This window comes from Athalia rosae, chromosome 4 (assembly GCF_917208135.1).
Source record: "Athalia rosae chromosome 4, iyAthRosa1.1, whole genome shotgun sequence".
In the NCBI taxonomy this organism is placed as follows: domain Eukaryota; kingdom Metazoa; phylum Arthropoda; class Insecta; order Hymenoptera; family Athaliidae; genus Athalia; species Athalia rosae.
Genome location: NC_064029.1, coordinates 389,975 through 405,509, shown reverse-complemented (window position 1 = coordinate 405,509; position 15,535 = coordinate 389,975). Strand labels below are relative to the sequence as shown.

Sequence of the window (15,535 nt, the reverse complement as noted above, 5' to 3'; positions counted from 1 at the left end):
TTGATACGTGAGCGGTATCAAAGGGAATGACGCGACCGCGTGTACCTATCCGGAGGATGCGACTGATCGATCACCGGTCCCTTTGACAAATGACAAGCTACCTTTAAAATCCAATTAGTTCACTCGCTAATGGCAGTAGGAAATACGCCTGTCCTCGTCCGATCGGTTGAATCGCGATTGGATTAAATTATCGCGATAATTGCAGTCTTACATCTACACGACGACCGATGTAACGCATTGCCTGATCTTTACAGTGGGTGTATTTGTTCGGAGGATACATCCTGTAATTACGCAGAATTTATGACGGGTTCCCGATTAACGACACGCGAAAATTAAGTGCGCAGAAACATTTTGGAGCCGATCAATCGATGCTCATTGTCAGTTAGTATCAGAGCATGTTCACGTGGCATCCGTACAACGTCACACTCATTTACGAGTCGTGCAATTTTTGTATTCTTTTTCTCTTTGCGCGACACTTTTCATCGGAAAATGAGGTGTAACATATTTTTCGTTATTGCGGTCTAGCTGCGGTGAAAACGTCCTGGGTGAACGATCGCCGACTCGGCACTCTCGACGCATCCGACATCGTCGCGAAATGGAATCAGGCTTGCCCAATACTCGTCGTGTTTGGCCAAGAACGAACGGTGAGTATCGAGGGATGCCGATAGAAAAAATGTAGTAAATTTCTACCTCACGTTCCCACCCCCGGTGGATTGGCGGTGATCGATAAAAAAAACATTCGTGCGTTTTCGATGCGGTTATTCGACTGTTTTGGATCTTCGATCGTTTCACCTCCGCAGTTTGGCGACGACCCGGACCTTGCTCGAAGATTCGCCTTCGTCGAGCACTCCGAGCACTTCGACGGGAAACGCGGGCGTATTTTCACGAGACCAGCCTTCACGGTTTCAAGTACATCATTTCTCCTGACTCGACTTTAATCGAGCGCTTCGTATGGATGCTGGTATGAAATACGTAACAGTTTACCGCGAAATTTTGTGACTTTGATTATTCTATCCGGTGTCGAAAGTAGATGCGTTTCAGGTGTGTACGATGGGAATCGTCGTGAGTATAATACTGATGTGTTTGGTATGGCAACGTTTTCAACAGACTCCAACGGTGACCACTATAGATACGACCAGTCACCCGATATGGGAACTGGCCTTCCCATCCGTCACTATTTGTAATTTCAACAAGATTTATCTACCTAAAATGAAAAAGTTGAGGCGAGATTTGTGAGTCAACCGGCTTATTCCAGCTAAATGTACTCAAGTGTTTTCATTCGACTGATAGCTTTCGATTTAAAAACAGCGAGAATTTGGGTTTAAACGACACGGAAATTGAAAATTTTTTTCAATCTCTTCCGAAATTGATTCGGCCCGAGTACATAAGCGTCGACGTGGCTCCTGGTATGGCGGCGTTGGCTGCTCTCGGACTTTCCATCGAGGATCTGATGCACCTGGTGAGTGGGGAATCCGTTTCAATGATTTTTGCTCGATCCCTTGAGAAAAAGATGAAAAAAATGCCACGCGTACGGGGACAGCGCGGGTAAATTGGCAGGTGCTCGGAGTGGTTACGATATGCCTGTGCAAATCTGACACCGTTCCGCACCCCGTTATGCGTACCTACGTACGCACGTACACAGATATACATTTATACCGGGGAACGGAGTAAGACAAACAAACTTTCTCTCGGAGAGGGTTGACGACGCTTTGATGCCCGAGATTCGCCGTGTCGAAAGTTGGCGCTTGAATATTCAATCACTCCGTTTCGATGCGTCTGTACGAATCGTGCTTTTCAAGCGTCGCTGAAAGTTGAACCATTTGTTCGTAAAACTGTGAAGCGTAACTAATGATTCCGCGACGCCTACGTGCATCGGGCACGTTGTGACGGATATATTCCCTCCGATCGATAATTTTTTTTTTTTTTCCACCTTCCTCCCGCCGCGCTTCGAAATAGGGCGGAATTACATTTTTCAATTCACAGCTCATGCAGCCCTGCGACAAGTTGCTGGTCAGATGTGCCTGGTTGGGGCACCTTTATAACTGTTCCAAGATGTTTCAGACGATAAAATCGATCGAAGGTTTTTGCTGTGCCTTCAATTATCACGCCCTTTTCGCTGATTTCAAGATGTAAGTTCTTCATACCAATTATCCACTTGTTATATTCATTCGCATGCTCGACGTTCCTCGATATTTGAATCGTTGATATACGAAAAAAGGAATTCAGCTAAATTGTACGTCGCTTGTGTTATACGTTCGGTACAGGGGAGACAAGGGCAAAGCGGGCACCGTAGAATAGGAAAAATAATTGGTTCAAAACCTTTCTGTTTTCAATTTTTATCTCATTATTCCGCATCTGTGTGTTTCGATTCTCTTTCGACACTATCCTTTCGCTCCAACATCTTTACAATAGAAATTCTTGAATTTTCGGAAATCACTTTGTGCTCTTACAGCACCGTCGCTGAGTTTTGCGACGAAAAAATATTTCAAAATAAATTTTACACGTACTTACAGTCGTCAGCAAAGTTGTCCACTATTTGCCCGGTTCTCTCGTGTGTCAAACTTCGAGATTGAGTTATTTTCATTGCTTGTACAATGTACAAAATCATCGAAATCATCGACAGTCGAGACTTGAATATCGTGTGGTAGACAATCCAGTGTCCCAAGCTAATCCAATAGTTCAAATTAATCGTTCGAAACTTTTTCAGAGAGAACGATATACCCTGGGATGATGCTGCAGGGTACGTGTTTGTAGCACATTATGCTCGTGTTATAAGTTGCATTATTTGTTCGCAGTTCGTTTCGTCACTTATTTCTAATCAATGAAATTTGAGCGCAACATCTTACGCACGCTATTTTCGTCGAGATTATTGTTCAATCGTAGTGATTCCGACTCCGATGTATATCCATGTTACAGAAAGTCCGAAAGCACCAAAGCACCGGTATCGCAAGAAAGTGATTCCATTCCGTTCGCCGACACTTCGGACTGGGCTCCGGGAGTCGACGAAATTCAGGTACGAGACGACCTCGATGGCGTTATTTTCACATACGCATGTACGCTCTCCTAGATCTTGAACCCTGTACACTGTTGGTGCGTTTTTTTTAACAGATGGTCGCCGGGTCTGGTAGAGACGTTGGATTGTCGGTGGTCTTCGATTTGGAAGGGCATTTCTACGGGGGCGCGACGCGACCGTACATCGGTGCTTCGGTATTAATTCACGACCCGGAAGATTACCCGGAAATATCGCTTCTTTCGACCATGGCGGAGCCGGGGAAGGAGGTCGACATCGCCATAACCGGCACCATCATCCAGAGCGTGGAAAACATCCGGGCTCTCTCCATCGATCAAAGGCAATGCTGGTTCGATGGCGAGGTGATGTTTCATTTTCTCTAACTTTACCTACACTTCATTGCTTCGACGTAGCTACTTTATTCGTAAATTTGATCACCGCCAAAGGACTTTGATAATTACGAGGTCGTCGATCGCAATCGCCACCATAGGTATATTTGATATGCATTTAGTATTTGTTATGTTTCACGAACGAACATCGCCAGGCGAAATTAGGATCGACGGAGCAGTACAGTTATCAGACGTGCGTCACCGAATGCAGGATTGATCACATTTTGAGCTTGTGCAACTGCGTGCCGTTTTACTATCCAAACGTTTGTAAGTTCCGAAATTATGCAACGGTGAAATTTCCCTACACACTGGTGTAGTTCGTTCGGATTGATATTTTTACTCTGGTTTCACTGGCAGTCGCGAACGCTAGGACCTGCGACTTGACGGACGTCAAGTGTATGCGATTGTACAGACGTAAGATGATTTCCTTCGCGCTTAAGGGGTCGATCCGAACTCCGAGAGCGTTAATGTTCCCCTTGCTTGTAGGAGTTCTGTCGAGCCTGCAAACGCCGATAGATATGGAGGTTGAAAATAAAACGGTGGACGATGCGGAATGCTACTGTCTACCGCAGTGCAGCGATAAATGGTACTCTCTGAGCTCGGAAACCGCCAATATAAAACGGATCAAGTACGACGCTCCGATGCTGTGAGTAATTCTGTCATTTTACCGTATGCGATACATTGCGAATTCCGAAATCCGACCGTACAATTTGGTAGCGTTCGTCGTTCGATGTGTGCAGCTGATATACCGAAAACTAAATATTCGGCCACATCGGCAACTACAAAAATTATCGTACATTTTCGCTTTTCTGTGTCTCTTTTTTTTGTCGCCCATCTACGAGGCTTGGTCGGTTTTTGTGGATTGTGCCGTGTCAAATTAAACAAGTTACGTATAATCACGACCGTCCTTGTATTGCGGACAAATTTCTATCGGAATAATTCAGATGAAATTCTTCTATTTGAAGAATTCAGCGGGTGATTTGTCTACCGGTTATAGGTGACTATAAATTGGAAGAATCCTTCGTTATTATTCATAGCATGTATGCTCGTGCATGGTTGTTGTAAATTGGTGTTTTAATGTTCATTACGTCACGGTGATAGTGAATATTACAGCTACGGCTTGGATATTCGAAACCTCAGCCTGATGAACGTTTATTTCCGTGACATCACGTGCCTCAAGTATCGTAAGGACATTCTGCTGACGTGGGATGGACTGTTCGGTGAGTATAAGTTACAAGCGATGATCCGAATAACGATAGACGGTGAGGTCCCGATGCACCTTCCCAACAATTTATCCAATTTTCAGCATCCTTTGGCGGAATTTTCGGCTTGTGTTTGGGAGGATCGATTGTGAGTTTGGTGGAGCTGATTTATTATTTTGCGGTGAAAATATTTCATCGCAAAAAACGTGAAACGAAAAATCAAATTCGTACCACAAGGTCGCTGGTGAAGAAATTGAAAAACCAGCCTCTGCCGAGGACAGAGGAGATATTGAAAGGGAGCCTCGATGGTCTTGATATTTCCAAAGACAATGGTATAAATTTTCATCCCGACAACTACATGCGGAATAACGTTGCCACATTGTCGTCACAATTGAGACGTTTTAGAGCAGGTGCTGTAATGAAAGAGAACGGATTTTGACTGGATTGCACGCCTTTATTCCGATTTGTTCCCAGTCGACATAATGTATCGTTACGTTGAAATAATCGGCTTTCCAACAATTGTACTGAAATGTAATTGGGGAATAAAATAAACCCATTCGACGAGTGTCGAAAACATAGGCCGAAGGGGTAATGATACGTAACTATAATAAAAGTAGCGCGAATCGGCATACGTTTGGGTAGGTTTCGAATACGACGTGGCGATGAACTTTCGAATATCGACGGCTGCGTTCGCGGAGCCCGCCACATCGCCTCATGGAGTGAAGAATTCGAAACGTTGACTCGAAATCTCCATTTTCGGCCAACCGGAGTCGCTCGTGGAGTCTGTTAGCTTCGGAATCCAGAGAGCGCTGTGCGTACGCAACTGTTCCGGCGATGGACCGTTATAACGTGCTTTTGTTGTCAACAAAGGATTCGCTGGACTCGCTGCCGGCGTCTGACGGGGTTCGGTTCGTTCCCAGTTCTCGTTGTTAAATTCGTCCGATATTCTCGATGGAGGATGTCGAAAGAGCCTCAAATGTCGCTTGCGGACTGCCCGAAGCAGTTGTTGTTGTTCCGGGCATCGCTGTCAAGAATATTCCGTGACATCTCCGAATCTGTAAGGTAAGAGAATCTGTGAATACATATCCGCAGCGGATAAACCGTTACATCGATTCGGTAATATGTCGGAAAAAGAGATGCGGGGGGAGGAACGGTGGTTCGGTATATTTTAAAGTTTGAATTTTGAATTTTGAATCATGATTCCTCGACGTTGAATCTCGAAAACATGGATCGAGGATGGTGTCACTCGATGTCATTGGCCTCCGCGCCTTGCATACTAATGTATCGTAACCCGTTCACGTGGCCGACGACTCGCGGAATAACTGTCTATTTATTAACTAACAGTTGCCGACAATTCCCCACACTTTGACGCATCCCGAGACTCGCCAGTCGTCGCCCTCCCTCCGCGCTGAAATGTCCTGTTTCCCTTGAATTTTTCCGTCCCGCAAAGCAGCACTCGCCTCTCGGCGATTCACCCATTATCCTGGCTCGTCGACCGATTTATTTCTATTTCGGAGATCGCCCATCCGAGAATAATATCCCACCGATCTCCGACGGAGGGACGAGTCCGTACGTAGTGGCGTTCGTTCGACGATATAGCCACATTGTAACTCCTTGATGTTGATATTCCTTGTCACGTACGCACGGGGAACACCGCGAAGCAGCAAGCACTTTTTATCAAACCTGAGAACAATGTTGATAATTAAACTCTTGCGGTTTACATTTGATAATCGATCCGGTGTTTAATTAATGTGGAAGGAAATCATATGGGGGGAAAATTACTCCCGAGCGACGACGGAGATGGTATATAACACGGTCTGTCGATGATCGTATCCTCATTCATATATTTCTTTCAGCGATTTTTATCGTCGTCGAAATCCCGGGCTGCAACAATTACCGAAGAATCACGAGATCCGGGCACGTGCTGTCAGGTCAGGATAGGTGCAAATTTGTTTATTTTAATCAGATTGCACCCGTCCCGGCCTGATTGCGGTGCTTATTTCACATCGATGCGGCGCCGCAGCGGTAATGCTAATAAGAGGATCGTTGACAGCCAATGATTATCATAAATCGGAGTTTAATTGCCCGTATAACAAAGTCGCCGACCAGGGTTTCCGGCGTTATTCCGTGAAATTCAAAAACTGGTTGCGCCACGCCAGCGGCAACTTCGTATCCAAACGAACAACCCATCCAGGCAAGCGACAGCCTCCCCGCCTGTGCTTCTTCCTTCGGCCCCGAAGTCTTCTTTGTTCGCATTTCGGACAAAGAAAAATTCGATCCCGTGCGATAATATTACGCCCGGGCAAGTTGCCTCGCCGCCTGTATGAACCTACTCTCGCGTGCCTTGCGTATACATATAGTAGGTCAGATGGAACGACGCAATAGTTCGAACCGCCGGCATACCGAGAATTTTTAACAGACTCTGTAACGCTTCGTTTGAGCCGTTTACCGAACGAAACGCTTCTCCGGCAGTCGTCTGGTTCACCGTACAATTATTTCGCACTCGTGGATCCGACGCGACGTGAAATTTCGTCGCGTTCTCAGTTTCGGGGGGGTCACCGATTGATTTCTCATCTCTATTGCATCCGTTTATCGATCGATTATCACGCACCCCGTGATTTTCTGCTTTCATCTGATTTCCGTCGGAGATTTCAACTTTTGGTCCCTGCAGATGACGATAATCGGCGACGAGTCGTTTGGAAATTGTCCTTTGTCAGGCGTAATTAATGTTCGCGGCCAATTGACTCAATGTACACAATTAGGTGACTCGACTAGCGAAAGAACGGCGAACGATAACCAAGTATGATATTCTAACGTTTGAACGCACGTTCTAACGCGTCGCTATTATCCGCATACCTCCCGCCATTGTAATTACTCTTGCGACGCGTTCCTCACGTGCGAAGATCTCGAATTATTCGAGTACCGTGTGACGAAGCTGACGAACCCCGGTGTTTACCGATGCGGTAATATTCGCTTCGACCGCCTTTTGTTGACGTTCTCACAAAATAGGCCTTCGAATACGAGCGGGCGCCGTTGAGAGACCGTCGATATCGTCATCCCGAAGAAGGGATAAGAAGACACGAGGCGGTGGACCCGGCGCTGCGCAATCTCGCAGCATCTCATCTCGCGTGCAGGGTATGCGAATGTCGGTATCGTCACAGAGGTGTGATGGGTCGGTGCGTTTTCATCGATCACGTTCGAGGAATGTACATACGATGGCAAATTCAGCATTTATTCAATTATGTCATTGATCGTACGTACGTACGCACGTAGGGCTTATGCACCGACATTGTGTGTCTTGATTACTGGACATTGGATAATTTCCGCCGCTGGTTTATACTTCGATAGCTCTAGGACGGAGTCAAGGTTCAAGACTTTCAACACGCTCTTTCGTTTCATTGGAAGATTGATGACGACACGAATTGTTTTTATACTCTACTCCGTTTATCGACGAAATTCATTGGGAAGACTTTACCAAATTCATCGACTACGCTCTCGTTATAGCTTCGAGCGTTAGCCTCAAGTTTTACTTTTCCAAAGCGTTATCGGTCTAGCTCGCATGTATTTTAATTGAAAATGAATAAGTGGTCGATCTCCTCCGCTGCTCCGTTCTTCGGACCTGCAATGATGCATGATGTAATTTGTTTAGCGGAGCGCTCGCAGCAGATAGGCAGGCCTTCCTCCAGCCATCTAAAGTTACAAAACGCCCAACCTGTGCACTTTGCTCTCACGCAAACACACTGCTCAAAAGCCACCTTCGTACACTGGTGTCCATGAATCATTTCTCGGAAGCACCATATAAGCCTAAACATATCCATATGACGGTCGGTGGTCCATTTGTTCATTTTTTTGTTACACATATCCTGTATTTGCCGCATCGAAACACCGAGATGGATTTTATTTGCGATAAGAAATCTTGAGAAAAACCAAATATCCTAGGCTTGCGTCGGTATTCCAGTTCTATGTTTCCTACGTACACATTATAGCATTTTTCGGCTATTCAGCGAGATAACGTCGAGATACATGATCTTCTTCATTGTTTCAGTGCGGACGAATTTGCGGATAGTTGGACGATCTTGAGAAAAAAACGGAACGCGTCTAATAAGCTGCACGCTTTGATAGTGGACGAAATGCAGCAAAAAATGATTTCGTGCATGGACGAATTCATCGTCGAGGATGGTTTGATTCAAAAATTCAACACACTGCAGAAGATGTCGCAAGAATCTGATGCCCCGGAGAATCACGAAGCCTGGTATGATTCAATTTCCATTCCAAATTATTCGAAGCCTGTGCGGTATCGTCTGCGGATGGAATCGTAGCAATGGCCTCGTTCGATCGACCTGCCGATTGTTACCTAGGATTCCATACGACGAAAAAGAAATGGTTCGCTTGTCCGATAACGTAGGATGATTTAATTGTAGGAGGCCTCCGGGGGATGTCGAGGAACACTTACGCTCCCTGGATGCTGCGATGTACGGGAAATGTTTGGAAGAGTTGAAAAAGTCTGTTACGAAGATAGAAGCTGAGAATCAAAGGCTGATGCAGCAAGTATCGAAAGGCAGAGCGGCTGCGAAACGCGTCGAACAAAAAGCAGATTGTTTGCTGAATCAACGAATGAGCTTGTGCTCGGAATTTGAAAAAGTCTCCAGACAACTCGAATGTGATATAAAAAATATGAACGGATGAAACTGTGACCGTTGTTTTAGAAATATTACGCGTAAGTTACGAATGTGCCTAATTGAACATGCACCAAATATTCTCATACCTTTGCGGAGATTTGTTTACAAGCTCGGTAATTATGATTACATAGGAGGAACGTTCGATTACTCCATCGTCTGTATTAGAAAGTCCTCCGTCTTTTCGAAATTTCAACATTGAATGATTGGGCGGATTCCGAATGTAGATTTGTACATACGATAATTATGTCGAATCAATAAAATTTATTACTCAAGTATCACTCTATACTTTTTAAGTCGGAAAATTACAGTTGATTCAACATGTCATAATTGTTCCGCTTTTTTCCGGGATTGGCTTTACGTGATTCGCTATAGATCGGCCAATCGATCCTTCAATTTTCTCAATTTGGCCGCTGCCTCCGATCTAAGTGCCTCTGAATCTTTGAGTTTCCTCTGAAGTCGGAGCACGGTATCCTTACGTGCCTGGAATAATTACACCGAACACAATTACCTTTTAATTGTACTTTCAAGATGCCTGACCTCATATGAGACAGATACAAGATAAAAGATGTAGAAAATATAACAAAATAATCACCCTAGCTTCCATTGACTGTATTTCTGCTTCAGCTAAATTAGTCTCAGTTTCGCTCTTGATTCTCCGCAATTGTTGTAGTTTGTTCTGAAGTTCTCTTCTCATATCGTTCTGACTGTTTATCATCATGTTTATCATTTCCCTCTCAGCTTCCTGTCGAACAGTCTTGAACGCGCGAGTTGTTAAATTGACATAGTTCTCCCCGATAACATCCATCGTCTTAGACCGGATTTCGTTTTTTTTTCGGTTGCTTTCCAATACTATCAGTGTTTTTTCCTGTATCCATTTCGTCTTCTCGATTTCTACATCCGTATTCTTCCACATTTCTTGCAGTCCTTTGGTCTGTGATTTGACATCGGATAATTCTCGTTCCGCTTGGTCTATTTTTTTGTCAATGCAAGATACCTTTCGGGCCATTTCCCCTGAATTTTCCTGCGCTAATTAAACAAGATTGCGGGATAAAATGAATCAGCGGCTTGTTTTCTTGGTACAGAGATTCATAACAATCTCGAATACCTGTTGAACATTTGTCTCTCAGAATCTCGATGCGATTCTTCGCGTTCTTCAAAAAATTCGCACATGAATTTTGAGTATTATTATCCATTGTTAGGCTCGTATTTCGAATGTAGCGCAAACGCTACCTGCTCCAGATGGCGCGTTGTTACCGAAGGCGCGTCTGTGCCCCTCGCAAAAATTTTCTGCAATAAAAAGGTACAAGGCCCAAGATTTTCCATCTGTAAAAAAGGGAGCTTCATTTCACTCGCAATTCATCTCATTTTTGGAAAATCGTCGGACCAACGACAAACTGTTTTCGCGCTCAAATGAAATCTAAGAATTCCCTATCAATTCAGTAGTATCGGCGCCCTAGGTCGGCGCAGCCAAGGCGACGTTCACTCGTTGACATTCTGGTTCAATTTTCTATATCCCTAGGTAGATGTCGGGGCTGGTTGCTCGTGCCTCCGCACCGCATTTGCGGCTCGCCATTGTGCCGTGATTGCTGAAGTTCGTGTGTGAGTGAAAATTGATCCGGTTTATTGATTTCTCGGCGGTTCCAGCCCAAGGTGAATAGATAATTATGTTAAATAATACTCAAGTTATGTTCATAGCTCAATGTTTGGGATGGGATTGTTGTTCGGAGGTCGATATAAATTTATGTTGTTTGGGGTTAGATTTTGCTGGCGCGTAGTTAGCCCTCTTTCGTGCGCGTGGTCAAGCCAACGAAATTCTGCCTAATATTTCCCTCGTAGAATCTCCAACTAGCCTCGGAATTTCTCATTTCCTACAAACTAACTCCATCGGAGTCGTCGAGAAACGAGACTCGGAGTGTGAAACGGTGATTGATATTGACATTGTTACGCAAGTGAGTCAATGCTTGAATCTATTTAAATTTCGAAGATCAAAAATCAAACAACAATGGCCATTTGAAGTTTTTGTCACGGGTGATCCGTCGTCGAATGAATCCTCACGTACAATTATTACCAGCGATATTATTAGCTCTGCGATTTTTCACTTTCTTCCTTTATTTTCGACATTGACTCTACCGCACTCGTTTACGCCATAACAACGTTGGCGTAACTTCACTTGGGGTTTTTCCCACCCATATTTTCATGGCTCTTGATTGATGAGAATTTGTGCTCATTAGCGAATGACCAGGATTCTCTTATCTGGTTCACTCTACAGCTTCGTATTTTCGATGAAAATTGTACTCGTACCAACGTGCTGTGCTCAATTTCCGAGACCCCTGTACAATATTATTCACGAGAAGCTGCAGCTACGTAGAGGAAGAGTATTTGTCATTGATTATGAGTCAGGTGTTTCGTATGCCACGATGAAATATTCCCAACGGTTGCTTCTCGGCTGAATTTCTTCCAAATTTAATTTTAAACAACGAAGCTTCGCTCCGAGGTTGAGCTGGGCTTTTTTTCTCTTTGCTAGACTAATCTATTCCAGTATTATCTATTTGTATAACTGGTTTGTTGAAAGAACGTGCATATACTTCGGGAATCTGGCCTGAATGGAGTTCGAAGTCGATAAACTTAACCCTGAGAGATGAAACGAGCGTTGCTTACCAATTGATCGACTTCGTAATAATCTGAAAGAACATTTATGGACTGGGATTCGATGGAAAGATCCACTTTGTCCAATTACCGAAGCTTTTCACCAGATATCAACTGGGCTCTCAATAATCGATACTCTCGGCCATCGCTTGGATATTGTTCCCATGCATCTAGATGTGGTTGGCATATTTTTTTTTGCCTTTGGCAGCACGCTGTGGTTCATGTCAATGGTAATATTTTTAACTCTTATCTCTCGAGATAAGAGCCTCGGCGCGTCGCAGCTGCCCTCCGGATTCTCCTCCGGCGTCGACGTCGATCAACGTTCAAACATTGTTCAATACAGGTATCGTGTCGTGGATACGAACGTAATAAAGGTGCGCTTACGTTTCAACGATACAATCGCGGCGCCAACCGTACCGGGTTTTTTCGAAACTCCGTTCCTGAGGAAATTCTAATCTCCGAATTCGTACCACTCGTGCGGTCGATTCCACGAGCAACGAGTATCCGCGTAGAGTTCGAGTACGTGGATGTTGTTTCGCTTTTCCATGTTCGAAAAATCGTTTCTTCCGTTTAATACGTTGGGAAATTTTTTCAACCAGACAAAATGAGATATCGTGACCACTTCGGTAGATCCGCGTGGAACCGGTTTCCGACTACCATAGGGATAGAAATATTCCACCATTATAGCATTATAGAAAAGAATCGTCGAACGCTTGGCTTTTTCGTCTTCGAAGTACACCTGCAGCATCCACGAGCGGCTAACTGAAATTGACGAATGTAATTCTATCAACGCGTCAGAATCATCGACTGAATGACGTTGAAAGGCATTCCTTCGGATGTTACGTCATACGGGCAATAAGAGAATATTTATTTCATTCGTTCGGATTTGAATAAATCGTCGCGCGACACCTCACGAATCGTCTTCCAAGAGTGAGCCGTTAAGAAAAATTGATTATAAATAAATGACCGGGGCTTGATTCGAACTCCGTACAGGTATAGCTAATAATAATCGCATCGACTCCGCACCGAGTCCAACTCGATAACTCTTTGTTCGTGAGAAAGGGAACGGGGATAAGCATCGCGTAACTTTCGATACTCTTTATCAATCTAAGCCGCAAGTGGAATCTTTTCTCCAGGGTCGGAACACGGAACAACTTTTTCTTTCGTTCGGGTCGAGTTGTAATTCTTTTGCGTAGATGGTACAGGTTGTAAAATCGATCCGACCATTCCGCGCTGCTTTATACCCGAGGTGGTACATTCAAGATCAACTTCACTTTCGGTCGTACGTCCTACACATTTGTACAGTTATACACCCAGGTGTGTTACGTATATACACCTGTACACCGTAACGGAGTTACGAACCTCGTCGTGTGCCTCCCGTGGCGGGATCCGATCGATTTCACGGACCACCGTCATCCGTACGTCTATTGCGGAGAAATTCTAATTCCCATGAAGAAACTCCATCGAAAGTATCGCGCGAATCGTATCGTTCGTTTTGCGTCGCGTCAATTCCAAACAATTTCGTTCATTCTATTTTCTTTGCGGTGGCGGCTCGGCTGCACCGGAGAGTAATTGAAATGTGTAAAATGGTCGTTGATATTGTAGTTGATGTGTACAAATTTTCGAAAATTTTCGAGTGGCGACGAGGTTTCCGGACGAACGTGGCCGCAGCAGCTGCCGGTGACCTGTAATTTACAGGTGTGAATTATTCGATTAGATAACGGTGTTGTTCCTCGTTTCAAAGCGAAATTTTCGAGAGAAAATGGAACACTCGGTTGGGAAAAAAACCTCCGATGAGCGATTACATCTAGTTACCTTGGCTCAGATTTTTCGATCGATTATTTTTCTAGTTCTCAACTCTCGATTTCGCCCACGCGCACCGCCCTATTCGAGAGTAAAAATGTTGTCCGTTGTGCGTATCAATGAAAATAGTTTCATACGTACGTACGTACGTATGAATATTATATCGTATCGTTGCGTACACATCTCTCCACGCAAAAATTGTACGAGCCCGTTGTTATAAAATTAGAATTGTCGGAACAAAGCGGAAGGATTATTCAGCATCGCGCGGTATTATATGTACGTAAGGAAACACGCCGGTAGACGTGGGTTTGAAATTATTATTATTTTTTTTTTTCTTAGTCTACACCCTTATTGTGCGGTCGCTTTAATTAATCCAAACGAATTTCCAACCGCTAAATAATAAAGGCATTATTATACTCGAAGTAGGGTTACTTTTACTCGCTCCAACCACCTGGCTTATACGTACGCTCACGATAGTTCGTTATTAATTGTTAATTGCGTTTAGCTACAGAATTTTTACGTTTCGTCTGCGAGCGCGTCTTTCAACTCGCGTACTCGTAATTATTAGCACAAGTATAACGCCGCTGTTGCGGCCAAGTGCCGCAGCGCAGCGACTTCGTCCGGCATCAGTTTTTTAATTTTACCCTCCTTCCTTACCTCGATTATTGCTTTCGTATCTCGCGATACCGATTTTTCGAACCTCGTCCCGTTGTAACGATTGGAACAGAGTTCAATTATTCAAACTCTCGGTGGCGTGGTCGCGTGCCTGTGTCATAAACGGTAGCTCATTTCAATCGAGTCCTTTTTATTCCCCTTTTCACGAAAACGTGTAACCGACTGTTCGGAAACTTGTAATATTTTCCGAACGATCGATTCAACGACTCGCTACGAGTCACTCGGCTGATGGAGATTTTCGATATTATCACATCCGCTACGAGCGTAAGTGAATTCTTCCGTTCCGGGCGTACGAAAATGGACCACCTAGTGTAAACTGCAGACGCGCGAACGTGTACGAATACGTACGTCGGTATCCATACGGAGGCGAACCGGTTTCTAAGAACGTGGTCAACGTTGCCGGATACCGTAACGATGTTCGGAGAACGCACGTCGATCCCGATAATTTGATATTAATGGCGCCGCTATCATTAATGGATTGTTTTCGGTGTCCGTACTATGGGTACGCGACGTAACAAATTGGGTTGTATTCGACGTTCACTCTCCGCGGTGGCGTATCGTTTGAAAAAACTCATTCCACCCTCGCCAAACAACACCAAGTGACAGATCTTCGTAAATAATTATCGAGCGGGATATATACTTGGGTCAATAGGATTTCACGACCGGTCATTCAATTTTCCATATACAGGTCTCGTTGCGTAAATACAATTATAGGAAAAGTAGACGGCCGTACATGGGGATTGTGTTCTCGTGGATTTTCCACTGGGCCGTATCGATCGATGAGCCTGTAATCGACGTTTATACATACGTTACATTGCACCGGGGCAAATGAATCGTGGCGAAGGGAGTGAAAAGAACCGACGATAAACGGAAAACGCACGAATAATTGAAAAGCCAAAACTCGCGTGGTCGTAGCTCTTGTCGAGCGTGCACACGCGCGTGTATTAATTTCGGTGAAGTGCATCGATTCGGACGTACGATATTTTACGTACGTATCATTCGTACGAACGGTCACGTGTTTCACATGTCGTCGTTGTCGTCGTCGTCGTCGTCGTCGTCGTCGTGGTGTACCTGTGTTTCGACGGAGTCGTACACCCGATGCTCGTGTGCCGTTCCACGTAGAGAATACGC

The 15,535-nt window shown here is 44.6% G+C and overlaps 4 protein-coding genes across 6 annotated transcripts in view; 3 read left to right on the top strand and 1 right to left on the bottom strand.

Annotated features, from left to right (window-relative positions):
* Positions 1-1,050: 1,050 nt before the first annotated feature.
* Positions 1,051-5,146, top strand: LOC105687428. Its single transcript, XM_048653672.1, has 11 exons — positions 1,051-1,232; positions 1,309-1,459; positions 1,984-2,129; positions 2,453-2,543; positions 2,834-3,013; positions 3,109-3,372; positions 3,555-3,666; positions 3,757-3,813; positions 3,886-4,045; positions 4,501-4,619; positions 4,706-5,146. The coding sequence occupies exons 1-11, from the start codon at positions 1,051-1,053 to the stop codon at positions 5,038-5,040; spliced, it is 1,797 nt and encodes a 598-aa protein (XP_048509629.1). The 3' UTR covers positions 5,041-5,146.
* Positions 5,147-5,425: 279 nt separating this feature from the next.
* LOC105687474 lies at positions 5,426-9,555 on the top strand. The gene is made up of 3 exons (XM_012403139.3): positions 5,426-5,663; positions 8,647-8,853; positions 9,023-9,555. The coding sequence occupies exons 1-3, from the start codon at positions 5,560-5,562 to the stop codon at positions 9,285-9,287; spliced, it is 576 nt and encodes a 191-aa protein (XP_012258562.2). The 5' UTR covers positions 5,426-5,559; the 3' UTR covers positions 9,288-9,555.
* Positions 9,556-9,620: 65 nt separating this feature from the next.
* Positions 9,621-15,441, bottom strand: LOC110117087 (structural maintenance of chromosomes protein 4-like). 2 transcript variants are annotated; one of them, XM_048654590.1, is made up of 4 exons: positions 13,742-15,441; positions 10,386-13,611; positions 9,873-10,306; positions 9,621-9,760 (listed from the first exon to the last, which is right to left on the bottom strand). In XM_048654590.1, the coding sequence occupies exons 2-4, from the start codon at positions 10,471-10,473 to the stop codon at positions 9,647-9,649; spliced, it is 636 nt and encodes a 211-aa protein (XP_048510547.1). In that variant the 5' UTR covers positions 10,474-13,611; positions 13,742-15,441; the 3' UTR covers positions 9,621-9,646. The 2 variants fall into 2 exon arrangements, with proteins under 2 accessions (XP_048510547.1, XP_020708908.2); XM_020853249.2 differs by having other exon boundaries at positions 10,386-15,441.
* The window catches only part of LOC105687560 (heterogeneous nuclear ribonucleoprotein K), a 57,141-nt gene continuing 52,400 nt past the window's right edge, over positions 10,795-15,535 (top strand). Inside the window, exon 1 of one of the 2 annotated variants that reach the window (XM_020853246.2) lies at positions 10,795-10,930. The gene's annotated coding sequence lies outside the window, so the exon portion shown is untranslated. The remainder of the gene's footprint in view (positions 10,931-15,535) is intronic. The other variant, XM_048654583.1, reaches the window with a different exon arrangement.